Source organism: Strix aluco, chromosome 7 (genome assembly GCF_031877795.1).
Source record: "Strix aluco isolate bStrAlu1 chromosome 7, bStrAlu1.hap1, whole genome shotgun sequence".
NCBI classification, from domain to species: Eukaryota; Metazoa; Chordata; class Aves; order Strigiformes; family Strigidae; genus Strix; species Strix aluco.
In genome coordinates this window covers 4286382-4305554 of record NC_133937.1, presented here as the reverse complement: position 1 = coordinate 4305554, position 19173 = coordinate 4286382, and the positions used below count along the sequence as shown (strand labels likewise).

At 47.5% G+C, this 19173-nt stretch overlaps 1 protein-coding gene across 1 annotated transcript in view; it reads right to left on the bottom strand.

The window, feature by feature from the left end:
• The window catches only part of CDH23 (cadherin related 23), a 215559-nt gene that overhangs the window by 111224 nt on the left and 85162 nt on the right, over positions 1 to 19173 (bottom strand). Inside the window, exons 7-8 of the mRNA XM_074830236.1 lie at positions 6330 to 6524; positions 3043 to 3171 (exon numbers count right to left, since the gene is read on the bottom strand). Coding sequence (XP_074686337.1) covers positions 3043 to 3171; positions 6330 to 6524 — 324 coding nt within the window. The remainder of the gene's footprint in view (positions 1 to 3042; positions 3172 to 6329; positions 6525 to 19173) is intronic.

Here is a 19173-nt window from a genome sequence, read left to right as displayed (position 1 = left end):
ATCTGAGGTCCAAAAGCAGGGGCTCACCAGACCAACCCTATCTCTGCAAGGGGAAATGGCTCTGCTCCTCCAGCCTCTATTAACTTGTCTGGAGAACATCAACAATGCTATCCAGTCTACAGACTGTGAGGACGGACACCCAAAAAGACTGAGGATGAAAAATACAATGCCGCTAAGCTTTGACACAGCTGCAGACAGTGTTGGTGCATTTGGGTACCCTGGGAGAGATGTCTGAGGCACACTGGGATGATAAAGTGTCAGGAAAGAAGATACAACACCTTCAGGGACAGTAAAGTCTCTCCCCACTGCGTCATCTTCCTTTGCCCGATAAGAAATTTCTTTCTTCTCTGTGTCTGAATAAGCATGTGCCTAAAACGCTTCTAAATTATGCTACCAGATTCCATCCTGAGAAAAATAAGAGCTACAATGACACTTCTCTCCCCTCTCGTGCCCCTCCACCCCTTCTTCTTCTTCTTCTTCTCTTACAGGATTAGGGACTTGAAAGGCAAAGCGCAGCCCAGCGTTGCAGCAGGAGAAGGAGGGGGGAGCACTTCAGAAAGCTGCCACGGCAAAAAAAATCCTATTTCTCACTTCTTAATTCCAGTCAATTCCAGTCAAAGGGCTGATAGAGATCTGTTTGCGGTAATTTGCTGCAGTTTATCCACTCTTTTCACCTTCTATCGGCTCTTCACTGACGGGCTGGCTGACATGCTGTTACTCGAGTGAGGAAATTAAAATTTGATGCAATAATCCCAAATAAGAAGGATTTTATTAGGTAATGTATACACTTTAGATGAGGTATTCTCAGTTGATACACTGATAGAGGAACACAGACATGCTGTGCACCACAGATAAAAAGAGAGGCAAGAGGGACGGAGAGCGGGCACGTGGAGCAGCAGTGAGTCTCTGCTCTTTAGTTTTGGGGCTGGGATGAGATGTCTCAAGCACATTTTGACCTGCCGAGCCTGACAGCAGGGCAAATGTCACCCACAAATGCACTGCAGCCTGTTGGCTTGACCCGGAAGACTGTTTTGGACAGGAATTGGCCAAGCCCCGACTCCTCACACAAATTTGCTGTTCTCCTTTTGGTAACCAAGCTGTTCTGCAGGGTGGCAGTTTCCACTCTGCAGGTGTGACTGGCTCCCTCGGGTGGTAGGGCAGAGCTGATGAGAAGACTTCCCATGGAGAGACGAAAATGCACGTGTTAAACCCTAGGCTTGCCCTAGCAAACCATGCCCTTGTTTCAGTAGTGAAGGTTTCTCCCGGGAAGGATGGGACTTTGGGTCCAAACCAGAGTGCAATACCGTTCAAAGTAGCACCCGCATTCAGCAGTTGCCTTCTTCACTGTGGCTCTGGTGGCACCTATCTTGGACATTATAATGCCTTTGGAGATGTTACATGGGGCCAAGAGAAATTAAAATCTCTAAACCCACCAGAAAACGGCTAACAGTTTGGTGAGCACTCCTTCATTCATTTCCTATTGCAGGTTACACAGCAATTATTTGCTGCTTTGCCTACTGCAAACAGTGTATGTTCTGGGAATCACCACGATACACATCGGTGTATCAACACAAAGAGATTGTTGAGCTCCAGCCTTAATATATATCATTAATTTGAGAGGGATTCCCTTTCCTCGATACCAGGTCACTCCACGAAGGTGATGCAGTCTATAATTTTTGATACTCACGGGACTTCCATTTCTATAATTTTATCTAAGGCTTTTCCCCTCTATTTAAATGTGATCTAAGCAGTATTTTTTCTTCCCTGCAGCTCATACTGCCCACAACAGAAATACTCCATCTCAACAGCATTGAAACACATTGGAACTTTCACACTTCATGAAAGTAATTCATGAAGCCATTTTTTTGGCCATCTTCGGGCTGGCAGACAGGTAATATGCTGTCTGACTGCAGGTTTTGCAACAGTAGGACTCAGCCCTATTGATCCAGGACTCTCCATGCCATCAGAGCCAGCAATTTGCTTCAAAGTGAATAAAAAGGCATAAACTGAAGCGAACTGGAGTTCCCTCTACCACTGGATGATCTGAGTCATCAGGTGTTTTGGATCCAGTGCACCAGAGACATTAAAGGATGCATGTGTAGTATGGATGCCTACAACACCACAATTTTAGGACAGAAAGTTTTTCCATCTGTATACAAAAATATTTGCCCTATAGACAAAGCGATGGGATACACAGCTATGCCTTGGGAAGGTGGATGCTGCTGCTGAGAGTTGGTGCTTGGACTGAAGGTCCTTGGGCACCCTTGCTGGGAGCAGAGCTAAGAGCTCCCAAAGCCAAAGCTGCCCGCCACGCTCCCCATCGTCTGCTGCGGGGAAAAAAAACTCTGCTGTATTTAGAGACCGGGAGACGTTTTCCACAAACAGTGAGTTTGCTGACAAACTGAGTTTCAGAAGAACTAAAATGATTGGATCAATTTGGCAAAACCTGAGGGAAAATGCTCGAAGTGCTGAAATGGCTGATGATTCTGGCATTTTCAAAACTGCCTCATTTCAGAAACGTTTACATTTTTCTTCAACTTTTCTATTAGAAATGGCATGCGTATACACCATGGGTAGGAAATAGGGTGACTGTGTGCTAAGAAAAACAGAAAGCCTTTTTAAAATATAAGAAAAAAATCTTTAGGAAAACTTTATTTAGGTTTCAGTCTTCCTAAACCTTCTTGCTTAGGCTCCTTTTTTTTAAAAAAGGGCAAAATATTTTGGAGCTGACTTGAAACATGTTGTTTCAGAAAGGAAAAGGTTTGTCTCTCTTTGGATGTCATTTGGATCTCACAATTCAGAGCATTTGCACTTCAGCATGGAAACAGGGCTCCTCTTTGCACCCAAGGCGCAAATGTCACGGCAGAACAATACAAACCTGTGACGGATGGAAGGAAGGACAAATATCTCTGCAAACAGGAGGTTTTCCTCCAGCTCTTTTGGGATACCTTGTGCTTTCTGTCCCATACCCTGCTCCATCCTCCCTTGGTCCCCGACGCAACACCGTGGTCATGCATGTAGGAGTGAAGCAGCAGCCCTTACCGGAGGTGAGTTCTCATAGATGTTTGTGCTGTAGGGCAGGTTGATGAAGATGGGGTCCATGTCCTGTACGTCCGTGATGGTGATTGCCAGATTGGCCAGAGTAGACAGTGGTTTGTTTTTATCTTGGTCCTTGAAAAAACAAGGGTTGGGTGGGGGGTGAGAGAAAGGATTTCTATCAGAAAAATAGAATTATTCAACAGTATTAAGTCTCTCACAGCTGTAGCTGGGTCAAAATTTCTGAATAGTCCAGGTAATCATCTCTTTTTCAAGCTACCTGCTGCAATTATTGTCCACTATACCTCCATCTAAGCTGAAATACAATACGCATTTCATTCCAGCATTAGCCCTTTAAAATAGAGCAAGCACCAATTTAGTTTTTATCACACTTTGGGTGGAAAAGAAACAACACTGTTCAACATATATTTCAAAATATACATTCCCTCCTAATGCAGATACACCCTAGGGCACCTCCACACCGTGAGACCCAGGTGGGGTTGCCAGCAGCCTTTCATACCAGCACATCACAGCAGAGCATCTCATACCCCCCAGCGCTGATGCTTCTGCACAGCTTGGGCTCCGTTGGCTGGAACACGACAAAGCCCACCAGCTCCCTTGCATTTCCACTGCTCTTCATAACCCTGTGGGCTGCATTGCAGTCACAGCTTTATTCTTTTCTGTACTCGCTGCTCTGAGCTTTGACAGAGGGTTTCATAAGATACCTCAGCTCTCGCACAAAAGGCAGAGTGGAAACCTGAACCGCAGGATATGTCCTCGCAGTAGCAACCTCCTTTCTACTGGGCTAATGGTTCTGGCTCCGATAAAGCACAAACCTCTCCTTCCCCACCTTGCACGGGGACTGGCAGGATTGGGGTAACCAGGAGCTGCCTTTTGATGCAAGCTAAGCTGCCTCCACAGCTGCAGGGTGGTGGGGAGCCATCCCTCCCTGCTCTGCAAAGCAGATCACAAGCACGGAGCAATCTTACAACGAGCAGCAGTGGTCCTTGAACGTATCAATGCTCCGAGCAGGAACATCATCTCCCTTACACCCCATCACGATGGAGCCGCAAACAATTTCCCAGAGCAAGACCCTTGTCCAGCAGTCAACGCAACAGCAGTATGCGCTGCCACCAGCTTGTCCTGGCAGTGCCCTGCTGCCACTGTTTCTCTTGCTGGAGCCATGTCCCATGGGTACTCAAAAGTGACCCAAATGCCCACAGCCCTTTGCTAGAAAGGCGAGAGCAAAGCAGATAACACACGAAGGGAAGGAAATAAATCTCTCCTTACGCCCTAATCAAGCACCGTGGTGAAAGGCAACCATTAGAGGTTACCGCACACTTCTGCAAAATGGTTCTGAACAGTGGCAAGGACTGATTGCCAGAAGATTAATGTTAATTTAAACCGTATTCAACAACACAGCTTGTACATTATCCTCTTAACCTGCAGGCCTCAGCGTTTATGGCCTGGATGGATGCGTATTTCTGACTCGCACTCTGCCGTTAGCATTATCAGGTTGAAGTCTTTTGTTTCTTCAGACAATGTTTTTCTCCCCTCCTGTTCACCTCTTAAATTTTGGTTAAAGTATTACAGATAGCACTGAAAAAGCAAGCACGTTTCAAGTTTCCTCACCTACCGTCTCTCATGCTGCCCTTTCCAGTCTTTTTCTGCCCTTGCTGCTTACATCCCTGGGATCAAATGGCTCCTGCCTTGAACAGAGGTTCCATGGCTCTTCTTGCAGCCCTTGTGGCCACCCCGAATTCACCATCACCCCAGCCCACTCTGGACCATGCAAACTCTTCATCAGACAGGCAAGACACTGCATTTGCCCTCGCAGCTCCTGCTATGCTGGTGCAACTCTCATCCTTCTTCCTGGGCTGAGCTTTGCCCTGGCGTTTCTCATTGCCTTTCTGCTAGAAATTACCAGCGTCCTGCAACCGAGCTGAGGAGATATTCCCACAGCTGCAATCAAGCCCAGTTCACAGACTTAATATTTAAGTCTTTGAACTCCCTGAGCTGGAAATCACTAGAAGCCAGGAGCGTATTAGGTAGCAAATACCAGATACAGCCCCATTTTATCTTTGCTGATAACTGCACCTGGGATATGGGGCTAGATGGAGCTGGATGGTGGCATCCATGTGTCCTGGAGGAAACCAGAATCAGACATGGGAAAGAAAGGCATGTTTTCTTCAGGGCTTGTGTTTGGTCCCATGTTTTGTAACCCACTAGATAGTTCAATAGCATGTCCTGGGAAAGTGTGTGGGTGACAGAGACCAATAAGGAAACAACAAAAATGGTGAGGGCTTCTTATCACTGGATTATTTAAAATAAGATGAGGTATGTTTCAGAAAAAATAAGCTTCTAGGGAAAATTCCACGGCCTTGAACAAGTAGGGACTGGGCTGAAAGATTGAGCTGCTTGCCTGGGGCCCTGCAGTCTGCGAATGCCCAGCCTCTGTGGCTGTGGAGAGCAAAGCAGCCCTATGCAGCCCACCCTCATGACATTTGTGGTTCTGCATCAAGGCAATGATCTTGATTAAATCACATGCTTCAAGAGCTCTAACCGGCTGCCTGGAAGGGGCAGGAAGGGTTTTTCTCCCCCTCTCCTGAATGCAGAGTTGGTCAGATGTATTGTAGGGCTGAATCTCACCTTCCTCTGTTGCATCTGACATGGGAAAGAAGGCATCGTGCAGAGCGCCTGCTTGTGAGGTGCTCCTCATTCACATGTTCCCTATCAAGCTCTTGCTAGATTTGACACCAGGAAAGAAGTTTCCCATTCAGGTGGGGCATAAATTTGCCATGGTGGCCACCTGGACATACATCTCCTAGGGGTCCCCTCCCAGTACAGTGGTATTGACTGTAACTAGGACCTTGCTTTCTCCTCTGTCCACCAAAATTTTAACTCTTGATATCTGAACTCAGCTTGTGCTGAGTGAGGCTCAGGGGATTGAATACAGGCAATAGCCTGTAATAAGCCATGGTGCACAAGGAATGAGACCACAGGATTTAATGGTCTGTATGCCCTGTACTGGCTTTCTTCATCAAGGGAGCTGGTCGCCTTTATGCAGAAGCCCCTGACATGTGCGATATGCTGTTGGAGAGGTGCAGCTGTGCTTCATGATTTGAAACTACCCAGGCACCACATTGCTATAATGCTTTTCTAAGTGGAAAATGCTGGATGTGCCTGAGAAGATGCCAGACTAGGGCAATAAAATAAGCAAGCAGCAGCTCCTTCCCCATTGCAGTCCCTCCAGAATATGCGTCCTCCCCTGCAGCAGACTGGATAAGACTCACCGTTGCGTTGACCTGGAGCTGGTATGCCTGAGTCACTTCATAGTCCAGCTCCCGTATCACTGTCACGATGCCACGGCCACTGTCGATGGCAAAGAAATCGGAAGGAGGCTGGAAGGAGTAAAGCACGCTGCCTCCTGCCCCCTGGTCCGGATCCGTGGCGTTCACTATGAAAATCGGTGTGCCCACTGGGGTATTCTGGAAATAAAAAAAAATAATATACTGGTAAAATTGTGCATCAGCCTATTTTCCCATCAAACACACATCAGCAATTTCCTTTGCCCACCAGAAGGAATATCTAGAGTCCCAAGATCTTCAGTCCTATATTTTCAGGACATTTATAAGTTATACAGCTGTTTTCTTTATTACAGTATTGCAGTAGCTATAATAGTTGTTACACACTTATAATAATAGTTATACAGCTGTGGTCAAGATGGCACTCTATCATAAACCCTTATTTTCCCAGACATCACAACTTTCCAGAAAAATTACTCTCTTTGCTGAAACTTGTTTTCTGCCTAAAGGCACTTTTATTTTCAAAGCTGATTCCCTCTCCATTTTCACCACAAGGCATTAAATGTAAGAGACCCTCAAAAAGACCATGCATTAAATGCAACACAGAACTTTACGTAAAATTCAAAGTTATAGTTTCCACAGCAACTACAACCTGGCCCGATTAATGCCGGCATTAACAGTTAAATCGTCATAAATCTGGAACTAATCTACATGCATAAAATATGCAGCTGAGTGCACAAAATCAGCAATGGCAAATGCAGTTTGGCACTTCTTATTGTTTAACTTCACAGCAGGGAGAACAATTATCCATTTTTGGTGGAACAGCTGCATGTTCCTATGCAAATCTTAAATGCATATTCTTGTCTCTCTAAAGGCAGAAGCACAGACCGCAAGCAAAAAGGCTTTGCTGGGGATCCAGACTGCAGGTATGCACAGATCATGACTGCTTAGGCAAGTCCATATGTTTGTAACACGTTTACAGCCACCTTAAGGGTTGACGAAGAGCTAAATCTTGAAAGGGAGACAGCAAAGGTCAGAAGCGAGATGTGACAGCGGCTGGTTATGGCCAGTTGGGATAATACGGATTATTTCTGCCAGCCTCTTCCCAAGCCTCTGCGTTTTATTGTGAACTTCATTCGTATTAAGTTATTCATCCTCAGTTCATAGAAAAGTATCATGAAGTGCTGAGAAGGTGGAAAGGAGACTTGAGGAGAGGCAGAGTTTAGTAGATGGGCCACTGCTTCCAAGTGGAGCTCTTCCTATAAATCCTTGGACAAAGCTGAGCAACACACTGAGCCCTTTTAAGGTTTTTTGGAACCACAAAGCTTGCAGTGAACTACAGCCAGGGCTTCAGCAAGGCTGTCCCAGGCCACCACCTCCACTGGAAAGCACGAGAAACCAGAGCTCCATGCTTAGAGATGTGATTTCACCAGTTTAATACTGGGTGATGGCACCAGAAAAAAAACCAAAACATCTGAATTTCCCTAGCAAGACTCAGGCCAGCAGAAACTTGCCTTTGAGGCAGGTGGCATGATTTGCTGTGAGCTTAGTCTGACAGAGCAGGGAACCCAGGGCACGTCCCACAACTTACATGCACAAGTCCGAGCCCCGCACATGCATCGCGCACGTCCCTCATGCCTCCCTGCCCTCGCATCCAGTCACACGACATTGCAGGGATGCTCTGACATCTAAGCTCGCCTCAGGCTCCAGCAGAACTCCACAGTCTTTACTTCAGTATCACTTCTGCCGAGGTGCGAGAGGTTGCAGTTCCCACCTAAATTTTTCATTCGCTTTCTTTTTTTCTCCCCTCTAAATCAAGCTGCTAAAGAAAGCCTCACAGGGCATGGCCTGAGGATTATTTTTTAAAGCACCTTCAAGTTTTTTTGTGATCAGCAGTCATAAAAGCATAAAAGATATAGCTAGAAGGGACCTCAAAAGAGAAACCTGTCCCCGCGCTACACCTAAATCATTCCCATCCTTAAAGCCTTCTAGTGTTGGAGACACCACATCCTCCCGAGCCCATTTTCCCCAGCAGTTTGCTACCCTTTGCCTTACAACTGCTCATTTTCTGGCACGCTTAACCCAGATCTGCCCTGCTGCCATGTAAGCCCTTGACTTTGTGCCATGCACACAGCACGTTAATCCTGGCTTGTGCGTTTAGACTGCTCAGGAACCAAGACTTTGTCAGCCTGGGAGGCACGTTGAGGTGAAGTCCTTTGTGGGGAGCTGTGGTGGGTGTTTGCTTTCCTAGCACTCCCAAGACACCTCCTTAGACAGTACCAGAGCATCTACCCATGTCTCTTTGGGCTACCTGCCTCCCCCAAGCCATCATCAGCTGGGAGCTGCCCCAGAGCATCCTGCAGCCCTCCCCTCACTGCTGCCAGAGCACTGCTTCTACCACCGTGGTCCACATGCTCCAACAACTGCCTTCTCAGATTCCTCCCCGAGAGCCACCAGGATATCAATGTCAGGACAAAGAGCATTACAAATTAACCATTAATAGAGGGAGGAGGGGAGAGACAGCAAAAGAGTAGATGCAGGGTTGTACGATGAGGTCTGGGGTACATTGTCCCCAAGAGTAATAATATTCATAAGGATAAATCTGAACACGATGAATATGTTTCCTCTTCTTTTTAAGTGCCCCTAGCCACTCCTTTTAACATGCAAATCCGCTCTGGTCACCCGTGATTATGGGGCTGCACCAGGCCGGCTGTGAAAGAGGAGAGCTTGATTTCCCCGCATTGTATTTCATACAATAGCCCAAAAGCAGGCTTTGAAGAGAGTTCATCTCCTTGTCCTTCCGAAGGAGAAGCTGCCTGGAGGGATACAGAGGTCACCAGCTTTGGTGTTGTCAGCTCCAGCCCTTGCAGATACCGCCTGAGCTCTGACTTGGCAATTACTGTATTTTTATCCTTATTTTACAGCTTTGCTGACCATGTCCCATTATTGGCCAGGGTAGCAAAAGTCACACAAGCAGGGTATCTGCTCTGGACAAAGATCTGGCTGGGCCTGGGAAACAGTCACCGGCATCTACACCAAAGCATCCAAGGGGCTGGGAGGGACCCCAGGATAGAACCTCAGCAGGGAGCAGTGGGCACCTGCAAGCATGACAGTGGGTGCGTGAGCAAAGCACAGCACGGGTGAATTTAGGAGGGGAGCAGAAGGGCTCCCAGGCAATAGGAGGAGCATTACAGGAGCTCGAAGAAGAACAGCATGGTCACAGAGGGAGAAATCTCCGGTACTGCCTAAAGTGCACAGGTCAGTTGGAAAATTTCACTACCAAATTCATGCTCTTATTCCCAAAAGCACACAGGTCAAAGGATACAGACCTACCCAGTGCTCTGGGTAACGCACCTTTTTCCCTAGCTCAAATTCAGGCAAGAAAACCCCCCAAACCTCTGGCAAGGCAAAACCAGATGTGGGATGCAGATATCCCATATCAACAGTCCTCCAGGAAAAGAGGTCTCATTTTCAGTGTTTATGCCCAGGCAAGACACAGTCAGGACTCAGAAGAATTTCAGACCATCTGCTTTAAAAAGCGTAAGTATGTCTTTAAAATCCTCTTGCCATTTTTGGGTCAAACAGGCTCAAGATATTCCTCAGCAGGAGGCTGACGTCTTTATTTCTCAAAAGATGCGGCCCATCATCTAAACAATGGAGCAAAACATCTGTATAAACAGAACTGGCTAGGGCTTGTGTTTGATGGTAAATAACAGGCAGAGAGCACGTCCCAGGGAGATGCGATTGGTAAGCCCTGCGCCAGGCCAGCTCAAGATGGACCATGTTTCTACATTTTCAGCATTTGGCCCATTTATAGGGCTCTTCTGCAAGTCCCTCATGGCTGTGCTTCATTAGCAAAGATTAATTGTGCTTAAGTTTAGTTCACTGACAGGCAAAATCAGTAAATTCTCTATTTTCTGTCCAGAAAAAAAGAAATGCAGACAGACGACAGCCTACAGGTGCTTGTGGCAAACAGGTGAGTTTTCTACACGAGTTGCCAAATTTTGTCATCTTTTAAAGCTTTTGACTCTCTCCAGCAGCCAGAGATGAAGCTTCACTCACTACAGAAAAAAGAACCGGTGACAAAACCGTGTCGTACCATTAAATCTTTGTTACGATACCAGCAGATGTGAGATAAAAATAAACATGCAGACAGATGCCTCCTGCGGAGGAGGAGAAGGGCAAATGGGAGTGGGATCCACTCCCGACCTGTCTCCAGCACCCCATCCTTCATCTGACAGCTCAGCAGGAATGGGTCCAGCACCCAGGTCCCCCTCAAGCAGCTCAGAGAGTTAAAGGGCTGCAATACTGCTGAGCTGTGTGGGCTGGGGATGCTGGGGTGCAAGGTGGGGAGACCATCTGTCATTTTGCAACAAATGAATAAGAAAGGTTCAAACTGTTGTAAAAGTCTTATAGGAAAAAGCTCTGGGGGTCCTGTTTGCTGGAATACTGAATGGTAATGGTGTGTTACACGTGGCTACTCAAAGCACCAGGAACACTAAACCAAAAGCAGTGAGGTGCAAGAGGCACTCCATTTCAGTGCATCACCAATAGCAAGGATAGACTTGGATTAAAGTAAGGAATGAACAACTGTAAAATCCCTGTCCAAACACAAAAGGATGTTGCTGCACAAGGCGGAGACAAAGGAGAGAACAAGATCTTACCTCTCTCTGCCAACACAAACATTACGACAAGGCAATACGTGTGTTCGAGTGACCAGCAAGAAGTTGTGTTTCCATCCAAAAGCTCTCCTGGGTTTGGACCTTGGCCCACTGCACCAAACACCTTCCCTGGCATGGGCTGTCACCTCCTGTGCAACCCTCCAGCACGAGTGATGAGGCACATACATGTCCTGTGTTAACCCTGACACAGTGACAGCTAGGACACCAAAGCATTATGCCATATGGTCTGCAAAAGGGCAGCTAACACTGAAGGAAAGGTTATCAGAAAAGGGTCTTTTTCAAATATTTACACCTCACTCTCTGGCCACACCCGTAGTCTTCAATGTCTTATTATGAATCCTGCTATAAAATACATCAGTAATAAAATTTCTGACGGATGCTGCTCCAATGCAAGGTGGCAATACAAGGCGGATTACAACCCGGATGAGATGCAGCCTCCAGAGGCACAATGTGCCCTACCAGACAGATTACATGGGCGCAGCTGAACACGAGGGGTACTGGGCAGGACTCCCTAAAAACGTCAGAGCACAATCTCCTCCTGTCTGCCACCAAATGGTCCCCAAGGGCTGCAGAGCCAGCTCCACTGGGGTGAGGGCTGGCATCGGAGAAGCACCGGGGACCAAAGCATCGGCAGGAGCACACCAGCACAATGAGGACCAGAGACAAGCTGGGTAAGGAGCTCCTGAGGAATAAGACTCAAAAACCAAGGAAAACTTTCAGGTGGACAGTTTTTAAGCCAGATGTAAAGCTATGTGAATGAGCTCTTCTTTCACACAGGGCTAAAACAAAAAGGCTGTTTGCAGAAAAGCCAACATTTGTGCCATTTCACCAGGCCCACGGCGCCTGCTCTGAGAGAGCACAAAACCCTCTGGCTGTCAGACAGCCATTCACCCTGCTAACGGAGCAGATTTGCACGGTGCCTTTGAGAGCTTTCCACCATAGCAAAACCATTTCACGGGCCACAGGTCGCCAACACCTCGAACATGCCTTGATCTATCAGTCTCGTCCAAGTGGCCTGACACCAGGCACCCTGCGGGCAAAGGGCTGAGAGGGGGAATATGTGGTGCTGACTTTTTTACAACAGGGTCAGAGTCAGGTAGAAGTAAAGGTGGGAGATGAAGCAGAGGAGATCTGGAAGTTAGTTTGAGATACACCCCTCCCTTAAATGCATCCACTTGTCCAACCCACAGACAGGTTGAGCACTCGAAATGTTTATTCGGGTTGATTTGGGGATGGTCCCTCCAAGCCTGCTCCCCATCTCCAGTGGCTGGCCACGTAGAGGACCTCCATCTGACCTCCCAGGGCAAAGTCACCCAGCAGTGCCCCAACAGAAGCTGGTAGAAATGATTAGGATGCAGATGCGCACATGCTGTACCAATACAAATAATGTGGAAAAACGGCAGGCAATCTGGCTGAACAGCTGTCTGAAGGTCGATGAGATGAGAGGAGGCAATGCAAACGGACTAGGGGGCATACAGTGATGGGCACGAGGGCTCAAGCAGCAGGCAGCCTACTGAGCTGCCTGCGCCGTGATCTTCACGTCAGCATTGAAACAGTCGCGCCAGCCCTATTTCGGGTCCTGCTTTTTTCCCTCCCCTGCGCTGCCTCTGCATCAAGGCAGGAGCTGACCGCTCCCATCAGGAGATGCTTCGCTGCTTCACGCTCCTGTTATATCGCAGGTCAACCTATTACTCTTAAATAATTCCCTGCTGCTGTTCCTGGCGGCTCTCTTCCCTCTCCCTGCCTCTTGCCACCACGCAAGAGGGCAGATAAAAGGAGCTCTGCGCTCTGCTAAAAGCCTGCTCAGACATCCCTCTGCTTGAGTCAAAGGTGTTCCCACCAATCCCATCTCATCGCAGGGCAGGAAGGAGGGTCCGATGTCTCTTGTTTGAGGCAGGGCATCTCAGAGGTGCTGTGTAACAGAGCTGACACTGAACCCAAGTGCTCTTCTGCTACAGCTGAAATCCTGACTCCCTCGTCCCTGGCTTGCCCAGGACAGATTTAAGTCACCTATTCCTGTCTGGGTCTCATTTGCTGCAGGAGATAGCTGCAAAAGCAGAACCAGGACAAGTGACAGCCCCTCTCTTCCAGACTCTGCCGAGAGGAAAAACCAGTCCCAACTTTTGGTTTCCCCCCCCAGGCTCTATCTCAGAAGCGGCCCGACTGCCAGACTGGGTCCGTTGCTCGTTTGCCAGCTCTAAATGCTTGCACGGATGTGCGCAGACTTTCAATTCCTGTATTCTTTATTACACTTTTAATTACATTTATTAATTGCATTACTGCTAGTCCGAGCCAAGCAATTTCCAATTTCAAAGTTTGATTTAAAAACCTGATAATTTCCTTTTTTTTAAATTTTTTTTGTTGAAATTCACTCCACCTTTCAATCAGCTCTCGTTAATATGTATCTCTTGTTGCTATCTCTATTAAGTGACCTCCCTCATTATTGGGTGACACTGGCAAACGGCCACCGCAGAGCTATAATTCAATTGAGGGGCTTTTGAAAACACCATAAACACAGCTGGAATAGATGCATTATAGGAGCTGGAGACTGAATTAGCGACTCGATAACCACACTTGGAGCTGAGAGTGCTTATTCATGGCAGATACAGCCCAACCCAATGCACGACGTTGAAGAAAGGGACATCACAACCAGCAAGCCCATGGGGGAATTTGCCACACTGGAAGGACAACAGCATTCAGCAGGCAGAGGGCAATCAGCCACAAAGGGGAGAGGATGCTCTGGTATACCACAGGATAAAGCTACTTGATTTTTCCAGCCCAGAGCTGCCCCATTTCCCACCTAAGATAACTCTGTCCTTGCCAGCATGGGGCTCAGATGTCTGATTTATGGCACGGTGACCCTGAAAGCTGGGTGCAGGGCAGCTCCACCACCTCTCCTCGTGGCACCCACCACTTCTGCAGCACAGGTCTTGAGAGGCAAGCCCGGGAGAGGCAGGAGAGGGCAGATAGGAGAGGAAGGAAATACTAATAATGAAACCCACAACATTCCTCCTCTTATTTATAACTCCCCAACTGGCCCTGGCCACTGTCCCTTCCAGGCAGTGACATAAGTGGGACCTGTCACCCCCCTGCTCTCTGCTCCCAGGAGCAGCAGAGTGGCCGCACGGCTCAAGCACTCATCCAGAATGGAGTTATATTCAAAAGAGAAAACGAGGAGGGGAAAAGCACCACAGAGCAGAGCTTTAATTTGCAGCTTCAGGGGCAAAAGGAGCTGCTTGCCCTAGACTGCAGCAAGCACAAGGCCTGGGCTTGCACAGGGGCTGCACCATGACCTCCATCCCCAGTCAAACCACCAGAGCCAGGGGACTGCTTCTCTCTTCCTTTCCTCTGAACCTTGCCTTCATCTCGGTGCTCAGTCTCTCCCCATCCCCAGCCAGCCCTGCCCTGCACACCCACCCATCCACCGTGTGTGCCAACAAGTAGGCAGAAAACAGCCAGGTGGGTGAAGCACCAGAAGAAACAGAACAAAGAGAAGAAAGCAAGTTCCACACCAGCTTTCAAGAAGCCATCCCACCTGCGCTGTCACAGGTTATTTAAGCAGACAGCCAGCTTTGTCTGTTGAAGCTCATTTCCCTTGACATCCCCTATTTCGAAGTGGCTCAAGCTATTACACTGTGCCCTGAGTTTGCGTTTGCTGCCCCGGATCTCTAGAGACCATGAACGGCTTCTCACAGCTCCACGAGAAGTAATGAAGAGGAACAAAGATAATGCCAGCAGGCTTACATACTCTGTGCAAGGGAATCTTTGTGGAAACCTTTCCAGCAACCAAAAAGTCACTGACGTGGACTGCTACAAACATACAGCTACAGGAGAATCAAGTTGTCAGCACAGAAACACAGTCTGAGAGATCAGAAAAACTTGGGTGGGGCTGATCAGTCCATCTTCAGAGAAGAGGTGGGGAGAGCTCTAGGAGGGACAAAGTAGTCTACCTTTATGTTTTCAGCTTCTTCCAGCAAGACACATCTCAGTCAGCAGGTCTGATAACTCCTGCCGAAGAGTGTTAAAGGTGACGGCCAAGGCGCTCACTGAACCATCCCTGATGGTTTTCAGCAGCCCTGCAAACACCGAGGAGCAGCGGTGGAGTGAGCAGAGCAACCATCATGCTGTCAGGATTTCTTCAATGGGAGTGACTTCAGACCTCTCAGCTACATCAACTCCAAGCGAAATAACTAAACTCTCAGCGTAGCTCTTGGCTAATAGGGAATTAAAGGGAAGTAGCAGCATTAACACCTCTCACAATACTGACAGACAATAGATCCTGCTCTATTCTCTCTCTCTCGTCTTTCTACCAGAGAACAATCTTGGTTGCAAACAGCGACAGACTCAAAGTCACATACATCATCTTTTCTAAACCAGATGACTTGGTGCTCTGTGAGATTAACAAAGAATAATTCAAAACCAACACAGACAGCTAGCATGTATCCCTCAAAATACAATTGTAAACAAGGAATATTATCAGGCAAGCATATTTTTAATGGATTCCTGCTGGGAATCTGCAGGTATTTGCCCATTATTTGATGTTTTTACCTGGAAGAGTGAAAGCACAGAGATTGGGAGATGGTAAACAAAGGGTGCAGACTATCGACATTGAGCAAATTGTTAACAACTGGCTTGAACCAATACATATAATTTTATGTGTAAATGCTAAGTCCTATAGCTGAACCAAAAAAATATATCTCTCCTAGGAACGGGGATCACCCTGTAAAATAGACTGTTTCCTACTGCCCTAGGAGAGGACAGAAGAAAGAGAGCAGTGAAACAACCACCACCTTCACTAACTCAGCTCCCACAGCCAAATCCCGTTGGAGAAGCCACGTTTCTCTCCCATTTCTGTCCATTATCCATCTCCAGCCTTTGAGGAGCAGGACAGGGCTGGAGAAAGGTCTGGGAGGCAGCCCATACTGCCCTCCTGGGCTGCTATTATGTCAGTCCTGATTTCGGATACAGCAGATGGGAACCCAAGATGGTCTAACAAGACATTTGAAAGTCAGAGGCAAATGCCGAGAATGTGAAAACCTGTCAGTCAGAGAGCTCCTGGCTTCAACAGCACCGCTTCGATCCTGCTGGTGTGATTTTCCTGCTGGAAGAAGGCATTCGGAGCAAGGGCATGCATTGCAGATGGCCCAGCACCCCTTCGCCTGTAATCTTGCTGGAGATGGTGGGCATGGACCGGGTGGATCCAGGTGGTCACAGTCAAGGTCTCCACTCCTGTCTCAGCTATCAGCACTTGCAGAGGCAGCTTTTGTCCAGGGAGGCAAAGGCAGCCCCGATCCACAGCAGCCAGTGAGATTTTCCACTATCCCTCCCCTCAATATTAAAATTCAGTAGCAAAGTCAAATCACCAGCGTGATTTACTGCTACCAGCCAACATACGTTGTAGGGGGAGAGGAGAAATCCCTTTTTTGATTTCTGCTCGGGGGTGATACCATAAACTGGACAGATCCTATTTTTTATGTCCCATTTTATTTGCAGTCGCCACTAACTTTTGCTTTCTAAGCCCAGGGAGAGGTCAAGAAGGTGGGTTAAGTTAATGCACCAGCCTTTAAGTCTGGAATGAAGGATGTCTGGAAGCAGCACACTGACCTCCAGCAGCTGCCTGTGCCAGCAGGCTGCCGTGCCTGAGCCCAGGCAGTAACGAGGGTTACTCTTAACAGGAGCCTGTCCCCATCGCTATGTCTGGGTAACCCTTGCCGCAAGAGGCACAAACTGGCACCCCCGAGGCAGCCCATCGGGTGATGCTCCGCATTGCAAATGACTTCCATTAAGGCAGAGCGTTAATACAATGCATTACAAATGAAACCCTAATGACAGGACACTGGCAGTATTGCTTCTACTTGATATTAATTGGGTGACACTTTCTTTTAATGGTACATTAATTAATGAGGAATATCAACGGAAGTCCACGACACCCGCATTAATACAAATGAATTCATTATCATCGGTGTTATTACAAGAAATGACAAATAAATCTGTAACAGTGGGGCCCTTCAAATAATAGCCACGAATCATTAGGTATTGCATTCATTTATACAGCATACTGCAAATATATACATGCAATCTGTGGATGCTTATCTATTCACACGTTCCTCTCCATGCCAGTATCTGTTCCTCCCTCTCTCTTGAGCTGTCCTGAACCACCTCGGAGGAGGACCCAGTAGCCAGCCCAGCTGGCCAAGAAGAGACTGGGACTTGCTTTCACATCAACTCACTGCCACGACTTCTCGCTAACTCCTTCTTTTCTCTCACACGCACTCAACTACCATCTCGAGTCTTCAAAAGGCCCTCTGACCTAGCACATGTATTCCTGTAAAGAGGATCACCTTCCTTTCCTCTATCTCTTGTGCTACCATTTTAGCCAGGCAGATAGAAACCTGCCTGTTTTACCACCTTATTTATTTATTTTACTGCTTGTTTATCCCCTGTTCTGGTAGAAAAGGTAAAAGCGCCTTTCACAGCACAGAGTGCCTCACTTCTGACATAGGTGGAGCAAGTAATTTGTCGTCAGAAAAGTAGGAGGAAAAAAAATCTCTCTTTGAAGTCTGGGATTTGTAGGTCCCAAAGATCCATCAGAAAAGAAACTCCTGCGAGAGCCTCGGCAGCAGCCTGGGAGCAGGTATCACTCTCAACACAAGCGAAAGCAAAATCCATACAGCTGTACTGATTCAAAAAATATTTTCCTGTCTTCCCACAGATGGCTTTATTAGCAAAGGGAGGATCAATATCAGTTCAGCTCAGGTCTCCTTGTCAGGCTTTGCTCCTGCCGAAACCCTCATGCTAAAAGAAGCAAACTCCAGCATGAAGCGTTTCTGTCAAGTCCTGTCGTGACATGGTTCCGCTGGAGGGACTCCAGCAATGTGGATACCTCTCTCCCACAACAGCTAGGACCCCAGTTTGCTGTCTCCCACCACCTCTGCTGTGCTCACAGGCAGAAAGAGCAGTTACAAACCTGGGACAAAAGAACGTGTGGGGAATATCTTTTTTTTAAATACAATATATGAAGACTTAACTGACTTGCCCTTGAACCGCTAGAGCTGGAAAACCCAGCAGAGAAGCTAAACCAAACTAATTAAGACATATAATAAAGACATGAAACCTAGCAACCCAAAGGAGGAAGAAACAGGAAGAAAAGCAACAAGTCTCCCAGTTCATGCAGCATCCCAGTGCGACAGTATAAGGAATGGCATATATGTCACATGCTCCAAACTCATCTCCGCTAGCATGCATGCTATGAAAGATGGGTTTATCAACACACAGCACTCTAGCTTTACCTGCTTTGACCTGAAAACTCCCTGCTTAGCACTACTTGCTGCACCCACCTGCAGAGCAGCTTTGTCTCACCCTCACGCTTGATGCCACCTGCCTGCATTGAGGATTAGGCACCCTGAGGACAGAGCCTGCCCTCTACTATAAGCAGAAGATGCTTATCTTACTCTGCACAGCACAGTTGTTTTTTTCACACCTTCTTCTGACAGTAAGGTTTTTTCCACCTGGGAAGATCAGAGGCAAAGAAAGGCAGGAAAAATTACACAAGAGGGCCAAGGTACATGGTAAATAAGCCACTGGTCCTAAAAGTAGGTACCTGAGCATGGAGCATCAGGAGCCAACCTGCCTGGAAAGGAGAGGAAAAGGGGCAAGTGGGAGAGAAACAGAAAGGTTTGTAAAGGGAAGCAGCACCTTGTGTTGGACCAGATGCTGATGCTCAGCTCTGGAACAATAAAAGAGCATCCTTCAACGCCCAACACAGACTGAGGAATAACACTCTGAATTTGCTGCGACTATGCTAACCACGAAGACCCACACAGCAGTTATTTGTGAAGTGGAAAGGGAATATTAGCATGAAATGGATCGATAGTATCATCAGCCTCTTGAGGATGGAGAGAGAGGCAAGTAATCATTGCCTCTGGCTACATGGTGGGGGAAGTTATAAAGCATCGCAGAACTAGTAGCTTTACTGAAGCTGTAATTTTTTGACATCAGATTAAAAGTTTTAGATCCTGCCCTGAGGAAAGGATGGACAGATCTGCTCCCAGTACTTCCCTCAGCAAGGCTGAGGGTTTCCATGCAGGTGATAGGGAAAAGACAGCCCTGAAAAGTGTTTTTCCAAGTTACTTGCTTCAGAGTTCTCCAGC